Here is a 27,204-nt window from a genome sequence, read left to right on the forward strand (position 1 = left end):
AGTTGGCCCTCAGACCCTGTAGAGGTTAAGTAGGGACAGGCTATTACAACACAGACAGTAACACACGCACACACATTCACACACAGTCAAGCAGACACACTGTTAAACGAACACATACATACACAAACACACAATAAGTGCTCGTGCAAAGGCATTCAGAGCATCTATCTCTCTCTCAAACACACACACACAAAGACTGGAAACTAGGCTGGGACGTCCTGTTCATTTCTGCCCTCTCAGCCAATCAGAGCTCAGTTCCACTGCTGCACAACTCTCCAGGCTGTCGCCCCGAGTAAACTGCACCAACTGAGCTGCTGACTCTTGTCGTGTGTGCGTGTGTGTGTGTGTGTGTGTGTGTGTGTGTGTGTGTGTGCGTGTGTGTGTGTGTGTGTGTGTGTGTGTGTGTGTGTGTGTGTGTGTGTGTGTGTGTGAGTGTGTGTGTGTGTGTGTGTGTGTGTGCGCATGAGTGAGTGAGTACTTATACTTATCCCACTTCGGATGTGGGAATACACAGTGGGATGTAATATTAATCACAACAGCATCCGTCTGCTTTGGAGTCGGTCTATACGTTTCTATGGCAGCATGAGGAAAGATGTAAGATGAAGTATGGAAAACATAATTTATTATCACTAATTGATTTATTTATTACTCTATGCAGGACGATTATGAAACGGACATGTTGTTCAAGGAAATACAATAAGCTACTATTGTATTTAACCCAGACTTTAAAATGAACACTAAGCTAAACAACGAGTAACAGAACTGGATACACACACAGACACACTTGAGAGGTGATCAGTCAGCTATGGATTAAGTGTAGTTTTACCAAAGGTTAATCTCAGATAACAGGGCTGCAGTTACAGCGACTTTTGACCCTTGAACCCAGATCAAGAGGGGGAAGCTCGGGCAGATCTGCTTATGTGTTCTCCTGTCACTGTACAATAACATTGATCTTGCAGCTGTTTTTCTAAGAAACTCAATCAATGAGCCAATCTGTTTGCCCACCTGAGCATGTGACCTCACACTGAGTGACGCCAACCTTTGACCCTAAGGGAGAAGGCCATATGTGTATATGAGAGAGACACACACACACACACACACACACACACACACACACACACACACACACACACACACACACACACACACACACACACACACACACACACACACACACACACACACACACACAATCTGTAAGCACTTGACACACAGGATGGGCACTTTTAACACTGTCAGGAGTGTGTGTGTGTGTGTGTTGAGTCAGTGTAAGGTGATCCTTCCTGTTCCTACCTGAGACTTAAAATCTGCTGATGAGGGAGAGAGAGAAAGAGAGAGGAGGGGAGAGAGAGAAAGTGATGCAGATCTTCTTACCTTCGACTCAGATCTGCCACATGCTCCTGAAGCCAACTGCTGCTGGCCGCTGCAGACAAAGAGAGAGAGGAGATGCCTTCAATGACCATCATAATAAACCAAAAAAGCAGTTTTATAAGTCACTAAGATCTACCAGGATGTTGATAAAAGGTCTCTGCCGACTTTCTGCGGTTGGCTTTCTGATTTCTTAAGTAAGAAATTTGGTTTACATAATCAGCATGATATTGTTATAAAACCCTGATTTCCCTCAGTGAGTTCCCTCATGGAGAGAGTCACTTTCTTATGTGTGTCACCGGGTTTCTTTCGGGGGAAAGAACCGTTTCTTTTCTAAAGTTTCAAGTCATCACGGTGCAGTAAATGTCTGCACTCACGGTCACATTTCTGCATGTAAGATTATTCAGGCATGCATCATTTATTCACACCTAACAGACTCTTTCATTTTGTCTGTCATTTTGAAGTTTAAGGGTGGCAAAAAAACTTTTTTTCCCTCAGAAATACATAAGCAATGATGACACAACTGCAACTATAAATTATTATAATAATAATTATCTTAAGAGAAAAGCAGAAAAATCTTCACATCTGGAAACAGAAATGCGCGGCATTTTTTCTTGATAATTGACTTCCAATGATGAAACCTTTTTTTCTCGTGATCAACTCATCAATTAATCAATTAATCAAATAATTGCTTTAACTCTATTAAGGGAACTTTCTAATCCAAAAACTACAATCAGAATTGTGTGCTCGTGGATAAAAGAAATGTTCATGTTGTCTCAGAAGCAGCATACGTCTCTATAGTCTGACATGAACTGAAGAGCAGAACATTTTACAGTTTCACATGTAGGCGGGAACAGAAACGTCTTTCTAGTTCAATGCTGCATGAAATATTAAGACACAAAGCTGTTTCACTTCACAGCTGACTCCATCAACTCCATCAACTCCTATAGATTCAAGGTTTTCACATCAAACAATCCCACAAGCTACATCACCAAGTCACTAATAATTCTAACTCATGTGTGAGCAGGTACCAATTCTCCAGATCTCTTATTATTGCATCCAAACTCGGATTAGACTGTTCAAACAGAGCCGAGCGTGGAGCCGCCATCGTCTTCTTCACGATGAGGGTTAAAAATACTTTTGGGGGGGGAGGGGGAGGGGGGGCAGGCGGATCACCCACTCCTCTTTAAAAAAAGATAAGCGCTCTCGCTCCGCTGCGTCGTCCCACCTTTAATGTTTGACGACACAACGAGACCCGAAGGCTCGGCGTCGGGTCAAAGGCCCATCACATCCCATCCTGCTCAGACCTGTGTGTGTGTGTGTGTGTGTGTGTGTGTGTGTGTGTGTGTGTGTGTGTGTGTGTGTGTGTGTGTGTGTGTGTGTGTGTGGTGTGGGGGGTTTGTTTGTTTTGCTAGCAGGATGAGTCAGTCTAAACAAACATTTTAATGGAGTGACTTATTTATGATCTGTGTGTACGAGGAGGGCGGACAATGTTTGTGTGTGTGAGTGTGAATGTGTGTGTGTGTGTGTGTGTGTGTGTGTGTGTGTGTGTGTGTGTGTGTGTGTGTGTGTGTGTGTGTGTGTGTGTGTGTGTGTGTCTGTTGGCATGTCTCTCTGCCCGCCTGGCCCTCTGGCACACTACATTACCACTGTCTGGAACATGGTTGCGTAATGCACTTTTAGTCTCGCTCCGTCAGAGAGAGAGAGAGAGAGTGTGTGTGTGTGTGTGTGTGTGTGTGTGTGTGTGTGTGTGTGTGTGTGTGTGTGTGTGTGTGCAATGAGTGAGAGATATTTTTGTTTTGGCAAAGTTAAGTGCCTGTGTGTGTTTGTGTGCGTGTAGTTTCATCCCCCTCCCATCCTCCCAAAATGTCAGATGTTAAGTGATGTTGAGACTGCTCCGAACGCAAGAGCAGACAGCTGACACACACAGACACACACACGCGAACCCCCCCCCCCACACACACACACACACACACACACACACACACACACACACACACACACACACACACACACACACCACACACGCACTGACCTCATTCATCACTAGACTGTTCATACAGATAGTGAGTCAGCCTGAGATGAGGAGAGGAGAGGGAAAAGAGGAGAGAGGGAGGAGAGGAGAGAGAGAGGAGGGGAGAGAGGAGAGGAGGAGAGGAGAGGAGGAGAGGAGAGAAAGGGGAGAGAAGAGGAGAGGAGAGGAGGAGAGGGAGAGTGGAGGGGAGAGAAGAGAGAGAGGAAAGGAGAGAGAAGAGAGAGGGAAGGGAGAGAGAGGAGAGAGAAGGAGAGGAAGAGGAGAGGAGGAGAGGAGAGGAGGAGGAGAGAGGAGAGGAAAGGGGAGGGGAGAGAGAGGAGAGGAGAGAGGAAGAGGAGAGAGGAAAGGAGAGGAGAGAGGAGAGGAGGGGAGGAGAAGAGAGGAAAAGAAAGAGAAGGAGAAGAGGAGAGGAGCGAGGCGGCACAAAAGTTGAAATATGAGAGAGGAAGAAATGGAGGAGAGAAGAAGTGAGGACAGAAGATTTAGTTTTCAAAATCCCTTTATTGAACCATTACAAGGAGGAGGGGAAAGGAGGAAATAGGAAAGGAGAGGAGAGAAGGAGGGGAGAGGAGGAAACGGGGAAGAGGAGACGAGGAAAAGAGGAAGAAAGGGTGAAACAGAGAAGAGGAGAGGAGAAAAAAAGATGGAAGAGGAGAGGAGAGGGAAGAGATGATAAGAGTAGTTAAGAGAAGAGAAGACGATCTTTTAAATCAGTCTTTCCTCTCATTTCTTTCCTTCCTTCCTTCCTTCCTTCCTATAACCCTTCGTCATCTCTTTATAGTAACTTTCATCTTGGGATGGGTAGGGGAGCGGAAAGGAAGGGAACAAGGAAAGTTTGAAAGGGACTGGAGTGTGAACGAGGAAAGGATGGATCATTGGATGTGGATGTTTTATAACCGACCTTGTTAAAAAAAAGCACATTCACGCTACTTAACTCTCTTCTTCTCCTTTTTCATTCTCTCTCTCCCCAAAACTACTGCCTGGCTAAAGGGATTCTCTGTTTTCTAAATGTGTGTTTTCAGACATGTAAATCTGTTTCTCCATGCATGTCCTTTTGCATGTTTCATTTAGACGCGTATACAGGTACACATGAGTGTTTTCTATTTTCTGCAAATGAGTGTGTGTATGACGGAGGCTGCAGCCTTTATGTCTGTGTGTGTGTGTGTGTGTGTGTGTGTGTGTGTGTTGCAGTCTGTCTGTATTAGCAGTAGACTGAGTCCCAGTGAGGTTAATATGTCCCGGGGTCAACACTGGCCTGGCCTCCCCATCTGCATCTGTGTTCTGTGTGTGTGTGTGTGTGTGTGTGTGTGTGTGTGTGTGTGTGTGTGTGTGTGTGTGTGTGTGTGTGTGTGTGTGTGTGTGTGTGTGTGTGTGTGTGTGTGTGTGTGACCTATAACTTATTTGTCTCACTATCTTACGTATGAATGTTGTGTGTTCATAACGTTGGGACAGTGTGTGGGTCTGGGTCTGATGTGTTCATGCAGATGTTTATACAACATGTATGTGTATATTTTTGCTTTTGTACTATGTTTGTGAGGAAGTTTTTGTTCTCATAAAGGGGTTGGGAGACTGTAGTCATCTATTTCCCACCTACAAGTCAGCGTACATCTTTCCAATGATCATGACTTTATCTGAGTCTCCATCTTTCTATGACGTTAGTAATTATGTTAGAGGTTTGGTTAATGTCGTTCCTAAATGAGATAATGTGACATTACGTTAACTATCCCATCGAGCTGCATTTTGTTCCTTCAACATCTGGCTCCACTGCAGCTCCAGCAATGTCTCCTTGCTTTTACTTTTGTAAACTTTGTGAAAAAGTCAAAAAATGCAAAGACAAAATACAGTTGTCTTACTAGATATTTTTCAGGAGCAGAGGCTGAAAGAAGTCTGGCCAAAGTCATGGTGAGGCTGACTGGCATCTGGTGAGTATGTTCTCTTCAAAATTGGAAACATTATTCTGCAAAAGATGCTTCCTCTCCTCAGTTAACAACCTATTATTATATAACCTATATAAGTGATTCCCCATTAAATTCATGCAAATTTTCTCCATTTCTAGCTTCTCATCTTGTAGATATGCTGAATTTTAAATTGTATATATTTGGGCTTTGGACAGTTGGTCGTAAAAAAACATGATTTTTGGGAAACTGTGTTTTTTTGCCGTTGTCGAGCATTTTATAACCTTAACAACGAATCTAAAGCAGCCAGCAGTTTAATCCATAATGCAATTAATGAATACTTTACTTTAGTTTGGTAGCATGTCAACTTGCACGGCATATTTCCTGTCTCTCTGTGCTGCAAAATACACCCTAAAAGTAATCTTTTAAGAATAATTAAAAAAAAAAGTCATATTGTCATATTTTTAAGACCACAAAGCTGTGTTGGTTGTACAACTTACTGATTCCTGCAATTAGGAAGGGACTAACCTCTGATCCCACTGCAGCCATTTGTGATTTATCTACTGGCTAAACAGTGAGCCAGCATTTGATTTTACAAAAGCCAAATTGTCCCTGTTCCCCAGTGAGAGGGAGGATTACCAAACCTCAACAGTCCAGTGGAGAAACCCAAAAAAATAAATAAATCACTAATCCACCGTCTTTAAAACACGGTTCAAAACAGTTCACACGCTGCTCTCCAGTACGAACACACAAAGGGATGAACTGGTTTAACTGGGGTGGGCTGTACCTTCTGAGACGTAGGTGAAGGGCTTGTTCCTGACGGACAGCAGAGTCAGCAGGTTGAAGAACAGAGCGACGAACGTCCCGACCAACAGACGGCCGCTGCAGAGAGACACAGAGAGGGACTGTAATGAGATGATATCCTGTTGACAAAAAGCATGTGGATCAAACAAAATGTGAACAAATAGTAAACATGTGACTGTTCTGTGGAGACGCTGGGAGTGAAGTGCATTTTGGGACGGATTCAGAGGATACAAAGGAAACCAACATATGTAATTTCTGCCAGTTTAAACATTTATTTTTGTTTCAGAAAAGTACCTCTTACTTTGTGACTCATTTTCAACTTTATAAGGTACATCTCATGCAATCCAATACAACTGTTCGGCCATTAAGTCAATTTTTATGTTAACTTTAAGTACAGTTTTCACTTTCATAGCGCTGTAGATGCAATTATATGCTTTAGCTTTAAACCCATAGTTAGAGGTGTTGTATTGGATTTCAATGTACTGAGAGATGCTTCTTATATTCTGCCCACCTCATAAATGTTAATTTAAGGACAAAACATTTACAAATACCTCTCAACATCATGTGGTCCAATTCAATACCAGCTCTCTCTATGACCTCAATAATAAACTAATTTACTCAACACATTTCTTAAATATTATAAACTTTGTAAAGGTAGGATTTATAGCAGAGCTGTTGTGTTGAATTGATTGTACAGGTGTATCTAATAAAGTGGTCACTGACTGCAGAGCAATGTCTTTCAACAGTAAGTGGTTGAGACTGTGGTGAAAGATTTTTTTAATTGTAATTCTTAAGTAATAGTAATTCTGACCTTTGTTAAATTATAAATCATTATTAAATTACATAAGTAGTTGATGTGTGTATATCATTCCTTTCTCAAGACACAGTCAGACAAGCCGGGGCAATTCAGGTCACAGCTGTGTGCATAAAACATGCCTGGTGTAGAGACTGTGCTGATTAGAGCTGAAGTTCATCGGTTTCATAAGACGCACTTGGGAAAGTAGATCCAAAATGTGTCAGAAAGGAGTCCAGGGCTGCATTGTGCACTGACACGACTTCAAATGTGCACTGGGAAGCGTTTCAAAAATAGCACCTCTTCGAGTGGCTTTTACCTCGGCAGCCATATTTTGGTAGTATATTGTTCAAGCTTCAAATATGCCAGTTGGAAAGTATTTTTTTCTCTCTGAGCATTTTCTTTTCAAGTTTAGTTTGTATGGAACACATATTGAACAATCTTAATGACTTGAATGGGGCTTTTTTTTTTTGTACACACAGGTGGAATCACAAATGTTCAACTGGGGATGCCGGTAGTTTCCACAGGGGGAGACATGATAGATCATGAGAAAGTGTCCAGTACAATACACAGGTGGTATATAAATATGCACTTCTTAAGCCATAAATTAATAAACTGATCATAAAAAATTAAATAAAAATCCCAATTGCTCTCAAATGTTGATACAAACTTGCCGTTTTTGTGTATAAAATAGTTTCAGGACCCAAAATGTTTGCTGTTTTATTTCTCATTTCTATTTGTCTTATCAATTGTAACTTTTAAATAGACCTATATATATAGAGAGAGATATCTGTATCACAGACATGGGTTAGGGTTACAGATCTCCAAAGCCTGCTCACAAGCACAAAAAGCAAACACACACAACAGTACTCTCCAATATACTAATCACCAGGGACAATCCATTCAAGAGCCTAAAAATTGGTCCAAACAATCAGCAGGGGGCGAACGGCTGCCGGTCGGTGAGCCACAATAACTGGGTGATCCCCCCCCCAAAAAAAAAAAAAACAGATTAGAGAGAGAGAGAGAGAGAGAGAGAGAGAGAGAGAGAGAGAGAGAGAGAGAGAGAGAATGTGTGCGTTTGTCTCTCTACCCAGCAGACACCTGTCCCTTCGGTTAGCGGTCGTCTCTCACGCCGTTCAATCACATCCACTCAGGGAAGAAGAGAAGGGGTGAGAGAGAAAGAGGAGGGTGAGAGGAGAGAAACAAGGGGGGGGGGGTAATCTCGTCACAGGAGACAGGTTTAAGGCTCATTGTGTTTTAGGGTATAAAAAGCCGCCACTAATCTGTTTTATTATGGAGGGATGATGGACAGAGACAGAGAGGGAGGAAACTACAGACTAAAGCAGGTGATTCGCCAAGACTTTGCTGGGCGAGAGAGGTAAAAGAGCAATGACAGAGAGAGAAAGAGAGAGAGAGAGAGAGTCGAAGACTAACTGATAAACAGCCTGTTTCTCTGACCATGTGACAATCTACAGGATTCATTAACAATCTATTTAATCCAAACCCGAATTAATTCATCACACCATCCCTGTTACTGCTTAGAACAGATAGAAATGATGGACTTACTGTTAAAATCAGACTTGAATAGTCATAATCATTATACTAAAAAACACATAAACTTCTCTACAACTTTTACTAACTTGTTTATACAGTATAGTCCAAAATCACAAATTCGCCACAAGTGGCTTTACGATCTATACAGCCTACAACACCCTCTGTCCTAATATGGACAAATTCCATCCAAAAAACCTTTGATGGGGAATAAAATGGAAGATAGATAGGCACACATGTTCACATTTGCACTCATTCATAGAAAATACAAAAAAATCTGTTTGAGGAGTGCTAAAAACATCTGAAAAATGTGTGGCTTCTTTAAAAAAAAAAAAAAAAACAAAGAAACTTTGGATACAAATGAATTCTTGGTTTTTATAACTGTTCAAAAATATTTGTCGTTCATTCTCTGGCAGAGCTGATGTCGCCCTGAAGCGAGCGTTCAACACACTGAACGTGTTTAATTAACTCTGCTTGGACACATAGACACCCTGTCAGAGTGTGAAATGAACAATGAACATGTCACCATCATCACAGACTCTCTGACGATGTACTTCTGTCTGTCTGCCTGACCCAAATATTTGGGATGTTCTGTTCCAACAACAGCTGGCACTGTGTGTGTGTGTGTGTGTGTGTGTGTGTGTGTGTGTGTGTGTGTGTGTGTGTGTGTGTGTGTGTGTGTGTGTGTGTGTGTGTGTGTGTGTGTGTGTGTTCCAGAAGGACACACAGGAGCATATCATGTTGAGTGTGTTTATTTGTGAATGTCATAAGGGAATTTGTATTTGTTCCGGGTGTGTGTGTGTGTGTGTGTGTGTGTGTGTGTGTGTGTGTGTGTGTGTGTGTGTGTGTGTGTGTGTGTGTGTGTGTGTGTGTAGGGAAAATACTTACGTATGGACCTCAGGCTGCTCCATGAAGCGCTCCACACTGACAAAACAGAAACAAACACAGTCAACAACACTGGCCAGGTGGGACTACGCTGACTGTGTGTGTGTAAGTGTGTGTGTGTGTGTGTGTGTGTGTGTGTGTGTGTGTGTGTGTGTGTGTGTGGTTGTGTGTGTGAGCTAGAGATAGAGCGATTGAGACAATTGAAATGAATGAAAGGAGACAAGGAGCGAACAAACAGAGAGAGAAGGCAGGAAATACATTAATAGGTACACACACACACTCCAAATGCCACGCATACACAGGCATGGAAAACAAGCAAAATGGCACACACACACACACAGACACACACACACACACACACAGATGGTCCAGTCCGTCTCCTCGCTCTGTGCTGCTGCCCTACTGTGCCATTCAGGACATGCTCTGTAAACTTCGGCCTTCATGCGTCTGTGTGTGTCTGTGTGTGTCTGTGTGTGTCTGTGAGTGTGTGTGTGTGTCTGTGTGTGTGTGTGTGTGTGTGTGTGTGTGTGTGTGTGTGTGTGTGTGTTTGTCTGTGTGTCAAGCAGGGATTTGGCAAAACAAAGACAGGAGCAGAGAGAGGGAGGGAAATGTTTGGCGTTAGACTCCATCTTCAGGGTCGTTGCAGGGTTCACCAAGTGAAATAAAGACTTTTTAAGACCTTTTAATGCCACTTGGAATGTCATTTTGTACCAACTTATTGGTGAAAGCAGGTAAAGTGTAAAAACACGAAGGAAAACCTAAATTAATTGATATTCGTATCTCACTTTTGTCAGTGGCTACATGTAGTATATACTATCGCAATAATACCTAAACTGAAATGAAGATAATTGGAATTACCGCCTCACAGTTTTATGCCTTCGCCAACCGGTCAAGTTTTTAGTTTACATCCATGTTTGTCCAAAATATCATCACTTCATCATTTAATCACATTTGTTTGCAATTGTTATAATAAGTATATGAAGTCTTGTCTTATGGCTGAAAATAATAAAAATATAATATATTAAAAATAATAATGCCTCCTGCCATGACTGTCGCTAGCGCAGAGTCATTAAAATAGTTCCATTGGCAAATTAAAATGAATTAAAGTTCGATTAGATTAACATGTTTGCTGTGAAATCGATTTGAAAAAAAACATTACAAAACATTTGTTAGTTACAAAATGAGGTGAACAGTCTTCCGTATTGTCTCTAAGTGAACAAATAGGAGTCTCCAAGGAAGACCAAAGAAACAAAAGGTTAACTGTGTTTAAATCCATCTGCATCTATTTAAGTGTGTTTGTAGTCAGTTTAAACCCTGGTTAGCGTCAGCATCAGTGCTTTGATTATCTACAGAATGGAATACATTGAATTTAAAACAATGATTCAACTCTTGATCTGAACTATGTGAAAGTGTTTGCAGGCAGCTTTACAACAGTTTGACCTGCATTTGTGTGTGTGTGTGTGTGTGTGTTGTGTGTGTGTGTGTGTGTGTGTGTGTGTGTGTGTGTGTGTGTGTGTGTATTGTTCTGTAAATGTTCCCCGCCCTTCCCTGAGAATTGACCGCAAGACAACCCCACACAGGGCGCCTGGAGGTGTGTGTGTGTGTGTGTGTGTGTGTGTGTGTGTGTGTGTGTGTGTGTGTGTGTGTGTGTCTACATGTTTGCCATGACAGCCAGGCAGTGACATTCCCACAGCCCTGAAAAATTCAGTAGTTCACACCACAAACACACAATTGGAAGCCAAACAGTGTGCAGTTTCTAGTGTGTCTTTACATACGTGACGTTATTGTATTTTAACAAGTTAAAACCTTCTGTCTACAGACTCTAAAAAGAGCTTTTACATGTTTATTTACAGGTCCCAAAACTAGGAGCAACCACCTTTTCCCTTTTGTATAACATCATAAAGTAAGCATATCTTCTATAATATCATTGTATTATTACTTTTTCCATTTTATTTACAATAGTATCATTAATATATCAGACAATAAACTATTTGAGAAGATGCAAAAGAGTTGGAAATAGACCACACATCAGTGGAGGATGAAGTCAGATCTTTTACATAAGTAAAAGTATTAATACCACAGTGTAGAGATACTCATTCAAAATCTTACCTTAGTGGAGGTATAGAAGTATTAACATTAAATATACTTTAAAAGTACCAAAAGTAAAGTATCAATTGTGCAGAATGGTTTACAATGAGCTAGAATATCCTGGGGTCCAATTATTGCATTTTTTAAATTGTTTGGTGGCAACATAGAGCGAAGACTCGAGAAAAACATGCACCCTGAGTGGAGCAAAGCACTCTGGTGAAACTAATAGTGTGGAAGAAAAAACACAAAGACAAAAGAAAGAAACAATTGGAAATATTTAGTGTATTGCTTTGGAACTATTAATTCTGTTGCTGCACTGAGTCACGCTAAAAAAAATAATTGAAATTTTAATCGAGAGAGACAGAGTGAATGAGACAAAGAAAGAGATGAAGACTTAAAAAACAGAGACATGGGAACTTAAAGCCAGGGTTGGTAATTCTTCAGAGACGTTCAATATTTTTGAGGAAATTCTCTGTACTTTCCAAAACCAACCGATGAATCAATTGTTATGGAAAAAAAGAAGAAGCTTTAGTGCATCACCAGAGTCCTTCAAAAGGTGCTCGCTTTTAACTCTGAGCATTAACAAAATAGCCAAGTTTGTTGTTTATGTTCCTTACTATAATTTTGGGGCAGTGGATTGGAGGGAGGCCTGCAGGGACGGTCAGTGTTACTGACTTTCTTGCTAGATTTAACAACTTTCTGATCAGGTGCTACTACCTTCTTTCATTGGAAAAGAGTTGGCACCACTGGGCTGTTTTTTTCGGTTGGATAATTGTTCAAATCTGGCGTGCTCTTTCTAGTTTCTGAGGATTAACAACCCTGTCTTTAATCCGTCTCTAAATACTGACTTAAATGATCAAAAATGATCATTATTAATATTTTGTCCTTCAAGTCTCTCATTTAAGTGTATATGTTTGTGCTTTGTTTAGTATGAGCAAGTGTGTTTGTATATGTGTGTGTTTGGTAGACATACACACCTCTCCTTCAGGATGAACAAGGCTCCCAGCTGGATGAGAACAGTGGAGGCAAAAACGGCCAAAACCTCCAGTCTATCAAACCTGTTGAGATAAGGAGAGATAGTGTCATTGATACTGGAAGAAACCATTGTCAAACACTTCCTGACGCACCAGTCCACTCATTCAAAGACCAACAACGCTCTTTTGGAGAGACCACCATGGTCTGAGATCAACAGGAAACCAACAAGTGGGCAGAGACTCGGATTTGACTTCATATACTTGTTAAAACAGGGAATAAACAGCATAAAACATACCATTAAGAAAAAATATTCCTTGGTTTGAAATTTACTTCCGTAGTTGCACCAACCCTAAAGTGAAGTTAGAGGTCTGCCATGTCCAGGCCTCAGGACACATCCCTGTTTGTTGAAACTTTAATGTTCACGCACAGGAACATGACATCTTCATCTGGACAAAAAATACATAACTGACCAAATTCTAACCACTAACTTTCCCCACAGACATAAATATGAAGCTGTGGTCAACCAGAAGAAAAACCTGCTGAAGCTCTTTGGAAGATCATCTCGTCTACAGAAGTCTAATACACTCATTCATCATGTGCCAGATGTTCTCACCTTGTTTAATCCAAAGATGTTTTAACATGCAGACAACTTTGATCTCAATCAAAACTAAAAGAATCTAATCCGACAAAAAAAAGTATTATTATCACAAATTACAAAATTGTCACGAATAAACCTTCATGCTCAAATCTACAATAATCTGAATTTCTGATTTCTCAATTTCCAAAAATAATGAGCTTCAATTTGGAATGAATTAAGAGAGGGTATTGTTACCAAATCAAAAGTTTACCAGTCATCAATGTATAGTACAAATTGGCAAACTCATTTTTCCCCAAGACTGTGGATTGCGACAAGGTTGTTGTATTAGCAATCAATATTCAATAATTAGAGAAATAAACGTGTTCATAAATTAGCAATCATTTATCCAAATGTTTAACGTGTATGAATCTAAATGCATGCAGAAAACACCAACAGAAAGCCAGCATCAGGCAGATATACAGTTGATACTGTTGGCGACCTCGTGTCCTCATCATTGGTTCACAAGGTCAATCCTGTCACAGTCTGTACATTACGAGCAGCTTTGTCTCTGAGTGGTCCGCTGTCCTTAAGGGGGTTAAACCTGACATTGACAGTGTGCGATTTGATGGAGTGCCTCACTAAAGCAGAATAATACCACTGAGCTGAGAGCGTCCGTCTTCCCGAGCCGTTTGCAGTGCATTGTGGGTTCATGTCACTGTACGTGCGGAGGTTAAAGAAGGTAAGGACTTATAAATGCTAATAACTAAACATATATAAAGCAACGAGAAAGTGAGGCTCCAACTAAAGTATACTTTTAAGTATTTTTCAAAGAGTGCAGGTTTCAGTTTATCCTCTGGGTTTGACTCGTACAACAGACCAACATTAAAACTGGTCCTGTAAGAATATTTGCATCAAATAAGCACAACAATACCGTCTTGGCTTATTCGACAAGGTGCAACAGTTGATCCACCTGTAGTGCTCCAATGATTTCCCTCCATTCAACATTTAATGTGAAGTTGCTCTTAACAATAAACAGCTTCTCCTCAGTCAGAAGCTAGACTGCTGTAAATGCATCAACTGCATGAAAAAAATCTACCGGCATCAAAACAGGAACCTCTTGCCTGATTTGATCGGCTGCCTGGGTCAATTGTGATGATTTGTTTCTAGCGATAAGTCTCGGTGTGATCAGATCCTGATACATATTATCCTCTGAGGTTTACACAATAAAAAAAACATAGTTTAATAATAATAATAATAATAATAATAATAGAAACAGCTAGTCATTACTTATTTTTACACAACATGTGATATCACAATTTATAGGTTGAAACAGAACAAACATGTTAGTGAGGCTCTGTGTGTGTGTGTGCGACTAAAAAGGAGGCCATTTGTTCAACCGATGAGCAGACAGACAGACACCTACAGGTTAATAGGTTGTCTATGTTTATTGGGGCTGCAGGATGGAGAGACACACACACACACACACACACACAGACACAGACAGACACACACACACACACAGACACAGACACAGACACAGACACAGACACACACAAACACAGTTTGGCCTGATCGCCTTCATGCTGCTGGGTCAAAACCTTTGCCTGGGCTTTGTATTACCAAAGCTTGTGGTTAATCTTTAGGGGCGCCACAAAGAAAACCTGCCGTCTGCTGGATACAGACTCTTATCATCACCAGCATTGTAAATACAGCACAACAGTTTAAACGGCAAAGGTCCGTTCCCAACTGAAATAAAGACATCGGTGGGAAAAAAATTGGGACGAGTGATGCTTTTGGTTTGACGTCATCTGGACACATAACTGGTCACCATGACGTCAGGATCTGTCTTATTCAATTCATGACATGAACGTAATTGATTGAGCAACATTTGCTTCACCGAAATTAATCAAAAGGGAAAATTCAAAAACTGCAAGGTAACGATCTCTGTAAAATTATTTAGAACAAACCCTGGAAAAAGTGTGTTTTTAAGCACTCGATGATGATGTTTTAGCTGGCTCCATCATCAAAAGTTGATCTATTTATATGTTTTATTATCCCTTATAGTTTTGGTAATTTAATATAATTACTGATGCCTCTAAATTTGTAATATTTTCGTCTGCTGATTTACGAAATGAGGACTTGAAGCTCGTAAGTGTGAAATTCGGAACAGGTAACCTCATGTGACAATCATAAGGGCATTGATTATGCTAATGATCACATCACCCAAACTACTCATAAACAGGTGGTACTCATCAAGTTGAAATGAGCCATTTAGGACACGTTTGTCTAGTTAGTAGAGTTTGTTGAATCCAACTTGGAACACATATATATGAAAAAAGTTTGTCTAATATGTACATGTTCTAGCATGCTTAAATGGACCTAGCGAGTCAGTGTACAGCCTTTAGATTTCCATCATTTCTCACTGCCGCTCGTCTGTTCTAATGTGTGTATAAATACAATATTTTCTTAATAAACTATAGAACAGAAAACAAAGTTCAGGTGAAGTCAATCACACAACAGAACTCCAACTTTGTTTAAAGAAGTGTGAAGCTGGTGTTAATCTGCTGCTGAGCCATTGTTCTGTTACAGGCAGTGCATTAAGACTCTCACACAAACACACACACACAAACTCACGCAAACGCACACACACCAAAAATACGTTAAATATAAAACACAGGCTTGCCGCGATGTAAGCACAAGCCCACACACACCGGGCACGCACAAACACACACAGTCTCAAACACAAACACACACACACGCACAAACAGAGGAATTATGGGAGCCAAGCAGATTTCCACTTGATCACCACTCTTCCACACCTCAAGGTCAGAGGTCACCCGTCAGCTGCAAATACACGGTTTGGCCATTTCACGGACACACTGACACACTGACACACACACACACATGCACTCGCACTCGTAAAAGCCGTTCGGCTGAGCCACACAACAGAAACTGAAGCTTTTCTGTCGATGCTACATCTGTGTTTACAGTGTGTGTGTGTGTGTGTGTGTGTGTGTGTGTGTGTGTGTGTGTGTGTGTGTGTGTGTGTGTAGCTTTGACTGAAAACCTTACGATATAGACAAACACTGTATAACAGATAGATAACTACGGTGAACTCACCCAAACGAGTAGACCTGACTCGGTTTCTTCATGGACACCCAGGAACTGATGAGACATGTGATCAAACTGCAGAGAGGAGAGGGAAAGAGAAAACAAAAGGTTATAGATAAACGACACCGAAGTGTGAGAGACAAATGGTGGACGATGAAGACGGAAACAACAGAGAGGTCAGTTAAAGTTCACTTCTTCAGTAATTTATCTTTTATTCATTATAATCTCAGAATGAATTTTTCATGAGTGGAAATTTCTCCATCAAAACAGCAAACCTCGTCACGGCTGAGCAGACAAAGAGTGTTGTGTCACACCTCACACATTTTTTTTTTCACAATCAAAAAGGATCATGCATGTAGCAGTTATTGTCATAGAAATAAGGAAATAAAAATATTAACACATTCTATTTGTTGTCATATTAGAGGCAGAAATTGCATTTTTGGGACATTTGTCATTAATTAAATTTACTTTTTTTCTCTCTCGGTTCAAAAACTGATATGAACAATGATTGGTAACAAATCTGATGAGAGAAAACACATTCATGTTCTAGCTGATGCAGAACACACTCACCTGAACAGGTCAAAGATGGTGAGGTACGTGTAGGCGGTCAAGGCTGAAATGACAGAGCAGAAAAACAAAGACCATTAAAATTAAAATACAAATCGATTTATAGCCCTGGAACATTAAGAACCAAGTTAGATATTTGATCAGTGAATTCATAATGTGGATGGTGTACCATGATTTCAATCCACATCATCAAACATCATCTGCAGGTTGAAGACTTAATCATTTGAATGAAGCATACAGGTGAACACAGGAGGAGAAATGTTTAAACATGACAACGATAAAGAAATTAAACTTGAATAAGAAGAAAAATAACGTTCATTACCATGGCAAAATATTGGGTTTTTTTCTTTAACATCATACTAATTTGATTTATTTGCTTCACATAATGATATTTACATGACAGAGAGAAGACAAAATATTAGTGACACTGCTCAATATAAACAGCAACACAAACTCCTATGGAGCTAGGACAGTGACTTTACATGTTGGCATTGAAAATAAAACCTGAACTGATAAAGGAAACATTGACGGCGGGTTTTGATGGGAGTCGGCAAGGAGAGCGTGATTTAAATATAATATTCATGCTATAGAGATCGTCCCTCTTCTGACCCGATGTTTGCTCTGAAGCCACTGAACCTGAAAACATCCCTAGCATACGATTCCTGGCATTGCTTGAATCTAGATACAGTGGGGCAAAAAAGTATTTAGTCAGCCACCAATTGTGCAAGTTCTCCCACTTAAAAAGATGAGAGACGCCTGTAATTTTCATCATAGGTACACTTCAACTATGAGAGACAGAATGGGGGGAAAGAATCCAGGAAATCACATTGTAGGATTTTTAATGAATTAATTGGTAAATTCCTCGGTAAAATAAGTATTTGGTCACCTACAAACAAGCAAGATTTCTGGCTCTCACAGACCTGTAACTTCTTCTTTAAGAGGCTCCTCTGTCCTCCACTCGTTACCTGTATTAATGGCACCTGTTTGAACTTGTTATCAGTATAAAAGACACCTGTCCACAACCTCAAACAGTCACACTCCAAACTCCACTATGGCCAAGACCAAAGAGCTGTCAAAGGACACCAGAAACAAAATTGTAGACCTGCACCAGGCTGGGAAGACTGAATCTGCAATAGGTAAGCAGCTTGGTGTGAAGAAATCAACTGTGGGAGCAATTATTAGAAAATGGAAGACATACAAGACCACTGATAATCTCCCTCGATCTGGGGCTCCACGCAAGATCTCACCCCGTGGGGCCAAAATGATCACAAGAACGGTGAACAAAAATCCCAGAACCACACGGGGGACCTAGTGAATGACCTGCAGAGAGCTGGGACCAAAGTAACAAAGGCTACCATCAGTAACACACTACGCCGCCAGGGACTCAAATCCTGCAGTGCCAGACGTGTCCCCCTGCTTAAGCCAGTACATGTCCAGGCCCGTCTGAAGTTTGCTAGAGAGCATTTGGATGATCCAGAAGAGGATTGGGAGAATGTCATATGGTCAGATGAAACCAAAATAGAACTTTTTGTTAAAAACTCAACTCGTCGTGTTTGGAGGAGAAAGAATGCCGAGTTGCATCCAAAGAACACCATACCTACTGTGAAGCATGGGGGTGGAAACATCATGCTTTGGGGCTGTTTTTCTGCAAGGGGACCAGGACGACTGATCCGTGTAAAGGAAAGAATGAATGGGGCCATGTATCGTGAGATTTTGAGTGAAAACCTCCTTCCATCAGCAAGGGCATTGAAGATGAAACGTGGCTGGGTCTTTCAGCACGACAATGATCCCAAACACACCGCCCGGGCAACGAAGGAGTGGCTTCGTAAGAAGCATTTCAAGGTCCTGGAGTGGCCTAGCCAGTCTCCAGATCTCAACCCCATAGAAAATCTGTGGAGGGAGTTGAAAGTCCGTGTTGCCCAGCGACAGCCCCAAAACATCACTGCTCTAGAGGAGATCTGCATGGAGGAATGGGCCAAAATACCAGCAACAGTGTGTGAAAAGCTTGTGAAGACTTACAGAAAACATTTGACCTCTGTCATTGCCAACAAAGGGTATATAACAGTATTGAGATGAACTTTTGTTATTGACCAAATACTTATTTTCCACCATAATTTGCAAATATATTCTTTAAAAATCAGACAATGTGATTTTCAGGAAAAAAAAAAATTCTCATTCTGTCTCTCATAGTTGAAGTATACCTATGATGAAAATTACAGGCCTCTCTCATCTTTTTAAGTGGGAGAACTTGCACAATTGGTGGCTGACTAAATACTTTTTTGCCCCACTGTATGTAAAGTCATATATTCTCTATGTAGAGAGAATGTTCAAATATTAAAAAATTGTGTTACAATGTCCTCTGAGGTGACTTTCTTTGTACCGTATAGAAGACTCTCATTGAAAAACACATCAGAAGGCAAAAAATACTGAAATAAAATAATTAAGGGTGTTTTATTTCTCAGATCAGGTTTTGTTTTCAATGCTAAACATTTAAAGTCACTCTCTTGCTGCCTACAAAAGAACCATTAAGTTGACTCAACATCTCTTTCAAACGGTTTCAACAAAGACAACGCTTATTGATTTATTTGTGGGCTGTTGTGTTGATGGCATGAGCTTTATCTCGGCGTAATAATGATGTATATAACTGTGGAAGGGAAGATTTGTTTTGAGACAGTCAGCAGTTACTTGACCAGATAACTGGCCATCGAGCTCGACTGCTGGCCGCTGAGTCGGTCTTTAAGTTAGCGAGTTAACTTAATCGGGCCGGCAGATCTTCAGCCAGGCTTTCACTCACCTGGACGGCAGCCAATCAGAAAAAAAGGTAGGTAAGATGGGTCAGTTAGCAAAGTCAGTTAATTAGTCAGTGAGCCAAAAAGCCAATTAACTAATCAGTCAGGTAACCAGCCAGCACGGAGAGAGATGCAGCGTTGTCCTGCACGTCTGTTTATCTGACTGACTGACTGTCTGTCTGTCTTAATGCCCGTCGACCAGCTTTCTGTAATCAGGTTCTGCTGTGGTGGGGGGGTGGGGGATTAGAGCGGCTTTGTGCAGAGAGGAACATTTTGTTTCCCCACCAGCGGTGTCCATGTTGGCCAACCTGACACCATGTAATCCTGACAGAGAGGCCTCGCGGCGAAGGGCCCGGAGAGACAGACGAGCAGGAAGAGAGAGACGGGCAGCGGGACTGAGGCGGAGAGACACATGGACGGGTGGAGGGATGGACGGAGAGATCCACGCAGATAGAGAGAGAGAGAGAGAGTTTAGAAGACAGACAGACAGGGTGAAGGACATTTATACAGAGAGGCAGATAGAGAGAAAGTGAATGAGTGAGAGACAGTGAGAGACACTGGTGGTGAAAGAGTGACAGGTAGAACGGAGGGAAATATCTACACCATTGAAGGAAAAGTACTCGCTTACAAGAAAGAATCATCAATAGTTAACTCTTATCTAACATTTTGGAGACTTTAATATAAAACCTTATCACTTAATCCCTTCACAAACATGTTTATAGTTGCTTAATTGTAATTTACAAGTCTTTAAAAAAAGGACAATTACTTGATTTTAGGTTTTTAAGCAACAAGTTGTGTCCAGGAAACTGAAAATAATGAAGAAACTAGGATTCTTAAACAGAATTAGGCAGTGATTTTGAAACAACCTTTTATTGAAGTGAAACTATGAGCATGAGCTGTCGACGGATTGTGATGAAATGTGGTTCAGACATTTAATGTTCCCGTCAGGATGAATTGTAATAACTTTGCTGATAATCTGACTTTTTGGTCTCTTTGGTCAACATTACTATGAAAATACTTTGTTTTATGACCGAATACCTGCAGAACTAATGACATTCCTGTTTACTGATATTGAGGAAATGTTTGCAGTACAACATATTTCCCTCTGAGATGCAGTGGAGGAAAAGTAGAGATTCTTATGTTTAGTACTAAGACTGATTTATTGATCTTTCTATTCATGATTGTCGGTTTCATCGTGTTCAATGCTCTATATTTCAATATGAAGTCCTTTTGCTGTGTCCTGTTGTTATTTTGATATGCAGCAGCTCGTCTACCCGCAGGAATCAATGAGGTTTAATGTCGCCGTGTTGTGTTGAATTAAAAGGAGCAGACAATAAAAGCAATAATAATACAAACGCTGACATCACAGTGACCCTGAAACGGGCCGGACCAAATCAATAACCAGGCTGAAATTTCCCCTTCGCTGTGCTCGGATAGGTTTACATGCACACCGCAACACACAAACACACACACACACACACACACACACCACACACACATAGAGAACCCGGTTCAATTCCTTCATAAGTCTCCTGCTTACAAACACTGACACCCAGAGGACGTGTGGACGTGATACCAGAGCAACAAACAGAGCAGACGGGACATTATTCTTGTCTATCACACACACAAACACACACAAACACACACATCTGAATGATTGGAGAACATGATGCGCACATTAAACAGAACCACACAAACAAAGACCAAACACACACAAATGTACTCATATCAACACATGTACAGACGTAAAAAGACAGAAACACAGTCGCCCCACAGGACCTGAACTCAACACCGAGAGCAGAACGACTGATTCAAACCCCTGGTTTTTTTTTCCAGAAGGGATCGATAAGAGGAGAGGAGATGAAGTTTGTCAACTCACTCTTCTTTTACAATTAATTTAGCATCATTTAATATTCCTTCATCCGTTACTACCCTCCTCCCACTTTTCATGTCCTTTCAAAACAGCAAACAATAGAAAGAAAGATTGGTGAGAGAAGGAAGGAAGGATTTAGAAAAGGAGAAGGAAGAAGGGAAAGAAGGAAAGCAAAAGGATTTAGAAAGGGAAGAGGAAGAAGGGAAGAGAGGAAGCAAAGGGTGGATAGACGGATGAGAGAGGAGAAATACGAGCAGGAGGATGAATATTTAATGCTGTCTGCAGAGGACACACACACACACACACACACACACACACACACACACACACACACACACACACACACACACACACACACACACACACACACACACACACACACACACACACACACACACACACAAAGTAAAAGCACAGTAAATGTGCCCATAAGAGATATAAATACGTATAACCATATTCATTAAATGGGCACTTAATTTATCAAAAGTTAATTGTCTGAGTGAAGTATTCAAGGAAAGGATTTTCAACAAGATACTTCACCCTGGAAACCCCAAGCAGTTTTGGGGCTTTTTTTTTTTTTTTTCTGCTCCGGTCACATTTTCCTCTCTGTGGCGTCGTTTTTCACTGCAATATACAAGTCATGCACCTCTATGGAAACAGAACAACCATGGCTGATAGAGCAGAGAGAACGTTAAAAAATGTATTTTGTGCAGAAAAACTGTAACGATGTCATGAATCCTAAAAAACAAAAAGACTTAAGATGAATTTCTTTGATAATTTGTTAACAAAAAAATGAAAAACTATTGAATTTACAGTACCAGTCAAACGTTTGGACACACCTTCTCATTCAATGGTTTTTCTTTTTCTTTATTTTTTTTTTTTCTACGTTGTAGATTAATATTGAAGACATCCAAACTATGAAGGAACACATATGGAATTATGTGGTAAACAAACAAATGCTCAACAAACCAGAATATGTTTTATATTTTAGATTCTTCAAAGTAGCTGAATGAGAAGGTGTGTCCAAACTTTTGACTGGGACTGTATATATCCAACGTTGTTCCAAGTGCCCACAATAGTTTACAACCTCTACCTACAGCCTCTCCTGTCATCTCCTCAACGCACTGAGCTCAGCAGCCTGCAGTTCTGTTTAAGTTTTTGTCATGTGACTGTCGGTCTCAGATGAATTAATCATGGCTTCCTAGTTACGCTGAGGAGCGCAGAATTTTATGTTTTTAACAGTATCTGGTTAAAGCAAAAGGTTTATTCAGGGCAAGATTTTTTTAATGAGACATATAGAATAAAATGTTTTTGATGAAATATCACAATTTTAAGCTTTGTTTAGGTTGCTTTGTCTGACGGAAGCGTTCGTCATACATGGTGTGTTAAAGGACCGTCCGGAAAAGAGGAAGACCTGACAATAATGACGTTTTATGAAACGACAATAAACGGTGTAGTTATGGCGACTGATTAAAGAAAACATGCTTTTAAATCCCGCCTGCTGGTTTTCGGGATCAGAGGGTTTAATTGTGTAGATTGATACAAACTTTAGGGTTTTCTCATTCAATGATTCTGAAACATTTGTGCAGCAGGACGGTCCGGCATCAACAAATGACAAGACTGCGTTAAACTATGTGATGGATTTTGAACAGTCAAAAGATTAAGAAATTAAAACTCATGTTGTTAGAATAAAGGACATTTTTGCTTTGCTTTCATAAACGTCAAAACTTTCTTCTGTTAACTTCTTGCTTTAAGGACATTTTACATGATAACTTCTAATGCTTCACAGGTGAAGCTGGAAATTAAACTTACAAATGTTTGGACAACTGACTTAAATGTGTTTCGCACAAAGTATCAAAAACTGTGCTAAAGTACTGAAATATGGCAGAGAGAAAACACAAAAAAACAACAACCATCGCACAGAATTCTGAGACTGGACCTGAATGCATTGATGGAATACAACTTATTTAATAATACATAGACTAATAACTATGTAATGTAATGATATATATATATATTTAGATAAAATATTAGTAAATAAAAGTCAGTTGGGACATTTTCTTCTTTCAAAACGTTACGTATATTATAGTTAAAGAGTGAAGACTGTTACTGAAGTAACGCTTTCAACGCATGCCTTTCACTTACAGTATTTTTACCGTGTGGTACTTTTACTTAAGTAAAGAGTCTGTATACTTCCTCTACTACTGCTTGAGGGGTACTCTCTAACACACACACAGAATGACACACCTGAAAAGACACACACACACACACACTGGATGTGCTAACCACAGCAGATAGCAGCTTAGTGTCACTGGTTCCGGTAAACAGTAAAGTGAGACAGGACCAGACACACACACACACACACACACACACACACACACACACACACACACACACACACACACACACACACACACACACACACACACACACACACACACACACACACACACACACACACACACACACACACACACACACACACACACAGTGGGTCGTGGTGTCAGGTCAGCTCGTGTGCTGCAGATGTAAACTAAAAGCTTCTATCGAACGCCTCAACTGCTGCGGTGAGGAGGCTCTCTAGGGAGGAGGAGGAGTGAGAGAGGGAAGAGGAGGAACAGATGAACCAGCGAGGGAAGAATGGCATGATGTAAGAGGAGGAGGAGGAGGAGGAGTGAGAGACGGGGCAGGAGTGTGAGGTTGGTAGACAAGAGAGAAGGAGGAGGAGGAAAAGATGTACTTGTGAGAGAAGGAGGAAGAAGGAGGAGGAGGAGGAGACAGACAGGGACAGAAGAGGGAGGTGGGAGAGGAGAGAGAAGGATGACGAATAGATTGTTATAAGAGGAGGAGGAAGAGTGAGAGACATGGACAGGAGGGTGAGGTGGGAGAGAAGGATGAGGAGGAACTGATGAATTAGTGAGAGAAGGAGGAAGGAGGAGTAGTAGTAGTAGGAGGAGGAGGAGGAGACAGGACAGGGAGAGGAGGGTGAGGTGGTAGAGGAGAGAGAAGGATGAGGAGGAACAGATGAACTAGTGACAGGAGGAGGAGGAGGAGGCTGGGAACGCTTCCCAGCGCTGACACTGCTGACCACTGAGGGAGAAACATGAGACTGGACCTGAGGGACACACACACACACACACACACACACACACACACACACACACACACACACACACACACACACACACACACACACACACACACACACACACACACACACACACACACACACACACACACACACACACACACACACACACACACACACACACAAAACTGTCTTGTAAACACCATGTGGGGAAATGAAGTGAATTAAGTAATTATGGGGTTCAAATTACTACATTAAGGCGCTCATACATGTCAATTGAGCCCCTAAATTAGTTGTCATTAAGTTGAATTAGTTAAAGTATTAATTGTGTCATAAACGAACAATTGCACAGCGCAGATGGACTCAAGAAACGCTGTTACAGTGGTTACGGACAAGAACTTCCTAAAACACAAACAAAGAACTTTCTCTCCTGTTCTAAGATCAACAAATGAAACTGTCTAAAAGTTTATTTTATTTATTTTCCATGGACAATAACTCATGAGAGAGGCTGGGTATTTAACTAAAAAGTGTGACCATTAAACTTTCTTGTTTCTAAAGCTGAAGGTGATGTTCCTGAACGTAACTTTGCACGCAAAGATCTTTAACTTCTGGATAAATAATGCTTCACATAAAGTTCTACACTCAGACAATATTTTCATATGATGAGATCAAGACAAGATCTTTTCTTACATACATAAGGAACCATTAGAAATGTCAGGATTCACAGAATTATTTGATATTTTAATTAGAGTAGTAATTAACTACCGTTAAACATTTGTATTAACGGTAGTTTCCTCTTATTCTCACTGGAATCGGTAGGAACACAAACACTGTTACAGACACTGGACACACACACGTGTACGATGAAGTATGCATAAAAACAAGCATGTCTACAAATGGTTAACACACACACATTCCCTGGTGGCGCGCGGCACGCACACACACACACACACACACACACACACACACACACACACACACACACACACACACACACACACACACAGGGACAGCTTGTCATCCAAACATATGACAAGCAACTTCTGTCGATATGAAACCAGACCGAAGTCAAATGGATTCTCGTATCTCCACGTGGGATTTGAGAGGCAGCTGGCAGTGATATGTTAAACCCAACACACCGCCACACCCGGCCCGTCTGCGTGCCCCCTGTGCCCTGACCCTGTACCCCCCCAACCCCCCAGCTGATGATGATAATCAATGTAACATCATCTGTTAAGACTGAACTGCCATTAGGTAAACTAAGTGCTGGTATGTTCAGGCTGAAAGAGTTCAGTCCTAATTGGCCAAATATTCTCAGATTTGTTAATACTAGTTAAGGGATAAAAGCATTTTTCATCAACCTTCGTATCCTGAGAGTTGACTCCAATCTCTGCCAGTGTTGTTTTTAATGCAGAACGTCTAAATCCGAATCAAAAAGTGGTGCGTATGACGTCTACATGAACTGTCTTGAGTCACGGCTGCTCTCGTAAACTTTAAAACACAGAGTCAAATGACTGTCGTGATCCAAGATGGCGGCCGTCTCGAGCTACACTATCACCTCTATGAGAGGGACAGACTTCAAAAGACTCTCACACACAGATCTCTGTTCACTCTTCAACTACTCTGTCTTACTCTGAGGTAACACTAATGAGCTAGCAATGGAATCATCTGTATTTCTTTTAAGATTTGGTGGCGGAACGATGTTTTAATCATGTTTTAGTCTTTCAATTCTTCACCCATATCGTCCAAACGTAGTCAGAGGACAGAGAGGGCAGTGAAACACTAAAATCATCACTTTTGCAAAGCTTTCTGCCACAACCAACAATACTGGCAATAAGAGATTAGAAAAATAATAATATAGACCTTGATGAGGATTAAAGTGCCCAAGATAAGCTATTCAGTTTAAACCTGTGGCAAAAAAAAAAACATTCACTTGTTCAAATTCTCAAATGTGAGGATTTGCTTTTCTCTATGCAATATCATCTTAAACTTCCATATATGTTTGTTTTAGCTGTTGATTGGACAAACCAAGACAATAGAAGATGTTTTGCCACTAGCGTGACAATTTATAGATACAAAATTACATAATTGTTAACGGAGTGATTTTCGGTGGATTGTCCCTTTAAAGGTGGGACCCCCATGGAGGCAGATTCACAGACATCATCAGTGTGTTTAGATGATCGAGACAAACAGAGCAAAGACAGATGTGGTGGCTGTATGGGGAGAAAGAGGAGCTGATCTCACACACTAATACACTAACACACACACACACACACACACACACACACACACACACACACACACACACAGGGTTACTGTGAGTGTGTGTTGGCTGTACTGAAGGCCCCCTGGGACGAACTGCTTCACCAGCTGTGTTCTGACACACAGGAACACTGAGGGCCTGGGGACAACACACACACACACATATATATATATACACACACACACACACACACACACACACACACACACAGCCACACACACACACACACACACCTCGGATCACATATGCACATTCAACCATCTCTTGATGAGAAACAAACAAACTAATGGATATGCACACAAACATTGCGCTGACACAAAACATAAAATAAATCACGTTATTCAACAAATTGTTTTATCTTTTGACCTCAACGCTTTAGTGAATCACCCTCCTTTTGTCTGAACGGTGAGCCAGTTCATGACAAATGTAACACAAATGTATTGTATCAGTGTCAGATATATCACATTTGTTAGCCATTTCTTTAAGTTAAAAAAATGAAACCTCAAAAAACACAAATATCCCTGCTTCTACACCAACACACA

The 27,204-nt window shown here is 40.9% G+C and overlaps 2 protein-coding genes across 2 annotated transcripts in view; both read right to left on the bottom strand.

Moving 5' to 3' along the window:
- LOC129092039 (zinc transporter 6-like) overlaps nt 1-16,690 on the bottom strand; it is a 29,333-nt gene extending 12,643 nt beyond the window's left edge. The window contains exons 1-6 of the mRNA XM_054599791.1: nt 16,653-16,690; nt 16,092-16,157; nt 12,397-12,477; nt 9,335-9,370; nt 6,086-6,180; nt 1,375-1,423 (exon numbers count right to left, since the gene is read on the bottom strand). Of these exons, the coding sequence (XP_054455766.1) occupies nt 1,375-1,423; nt 6,086-6,180; nt 9,335-9,370; nt 12,397-12,477; nt 16,092-16,123 (293 nt within the window). The 5' untranslated portion in view covers nt 16,124-16,157; nt 16,653-16,690. The remainder of the gene's footprint in view (nt 1-1,374; nt 1,424-6,085; nt 6,181-9,334; nt 9,371-12,396; nt 12,478-16,091; nt 16,158-16,652) is intronic.
- The window catches only part of LOC129092707 (zinc transporter 6-like), a 26,636-nt gene continuing 16,080 nt past the window's right edge, over nt 16,649-27,204 (bottom strand). Inside the window, exon 5 of the mRNA XM_054600726.1 lies at nt 16,649-16,695. Within this exon, the coding sequence (XP_054456701.1) occupies nt 16,649-16,695 (47 nt within the window). The remainder of the gene's footprint in view (nt 16,696-27,204) is intronic.

The sequence above is a fragment of the Anoplopoma fimbria genome, chromosome 6 (assembly GCF_027596085.1).
Source record: "Anoplopoma fimbria isolate UVic2021 breed Golden Eagle Sablefish chromosome 6, Afim_UVic_2022, whole genome shotgun sequence".
Classification (NCBI taxonomy): Eukaryota; Metazoa; Chordata; class Actinopteri; order Perciformes; family Anoplopomatidae; genus Anoplopoma; species Anoplopoma fimbria.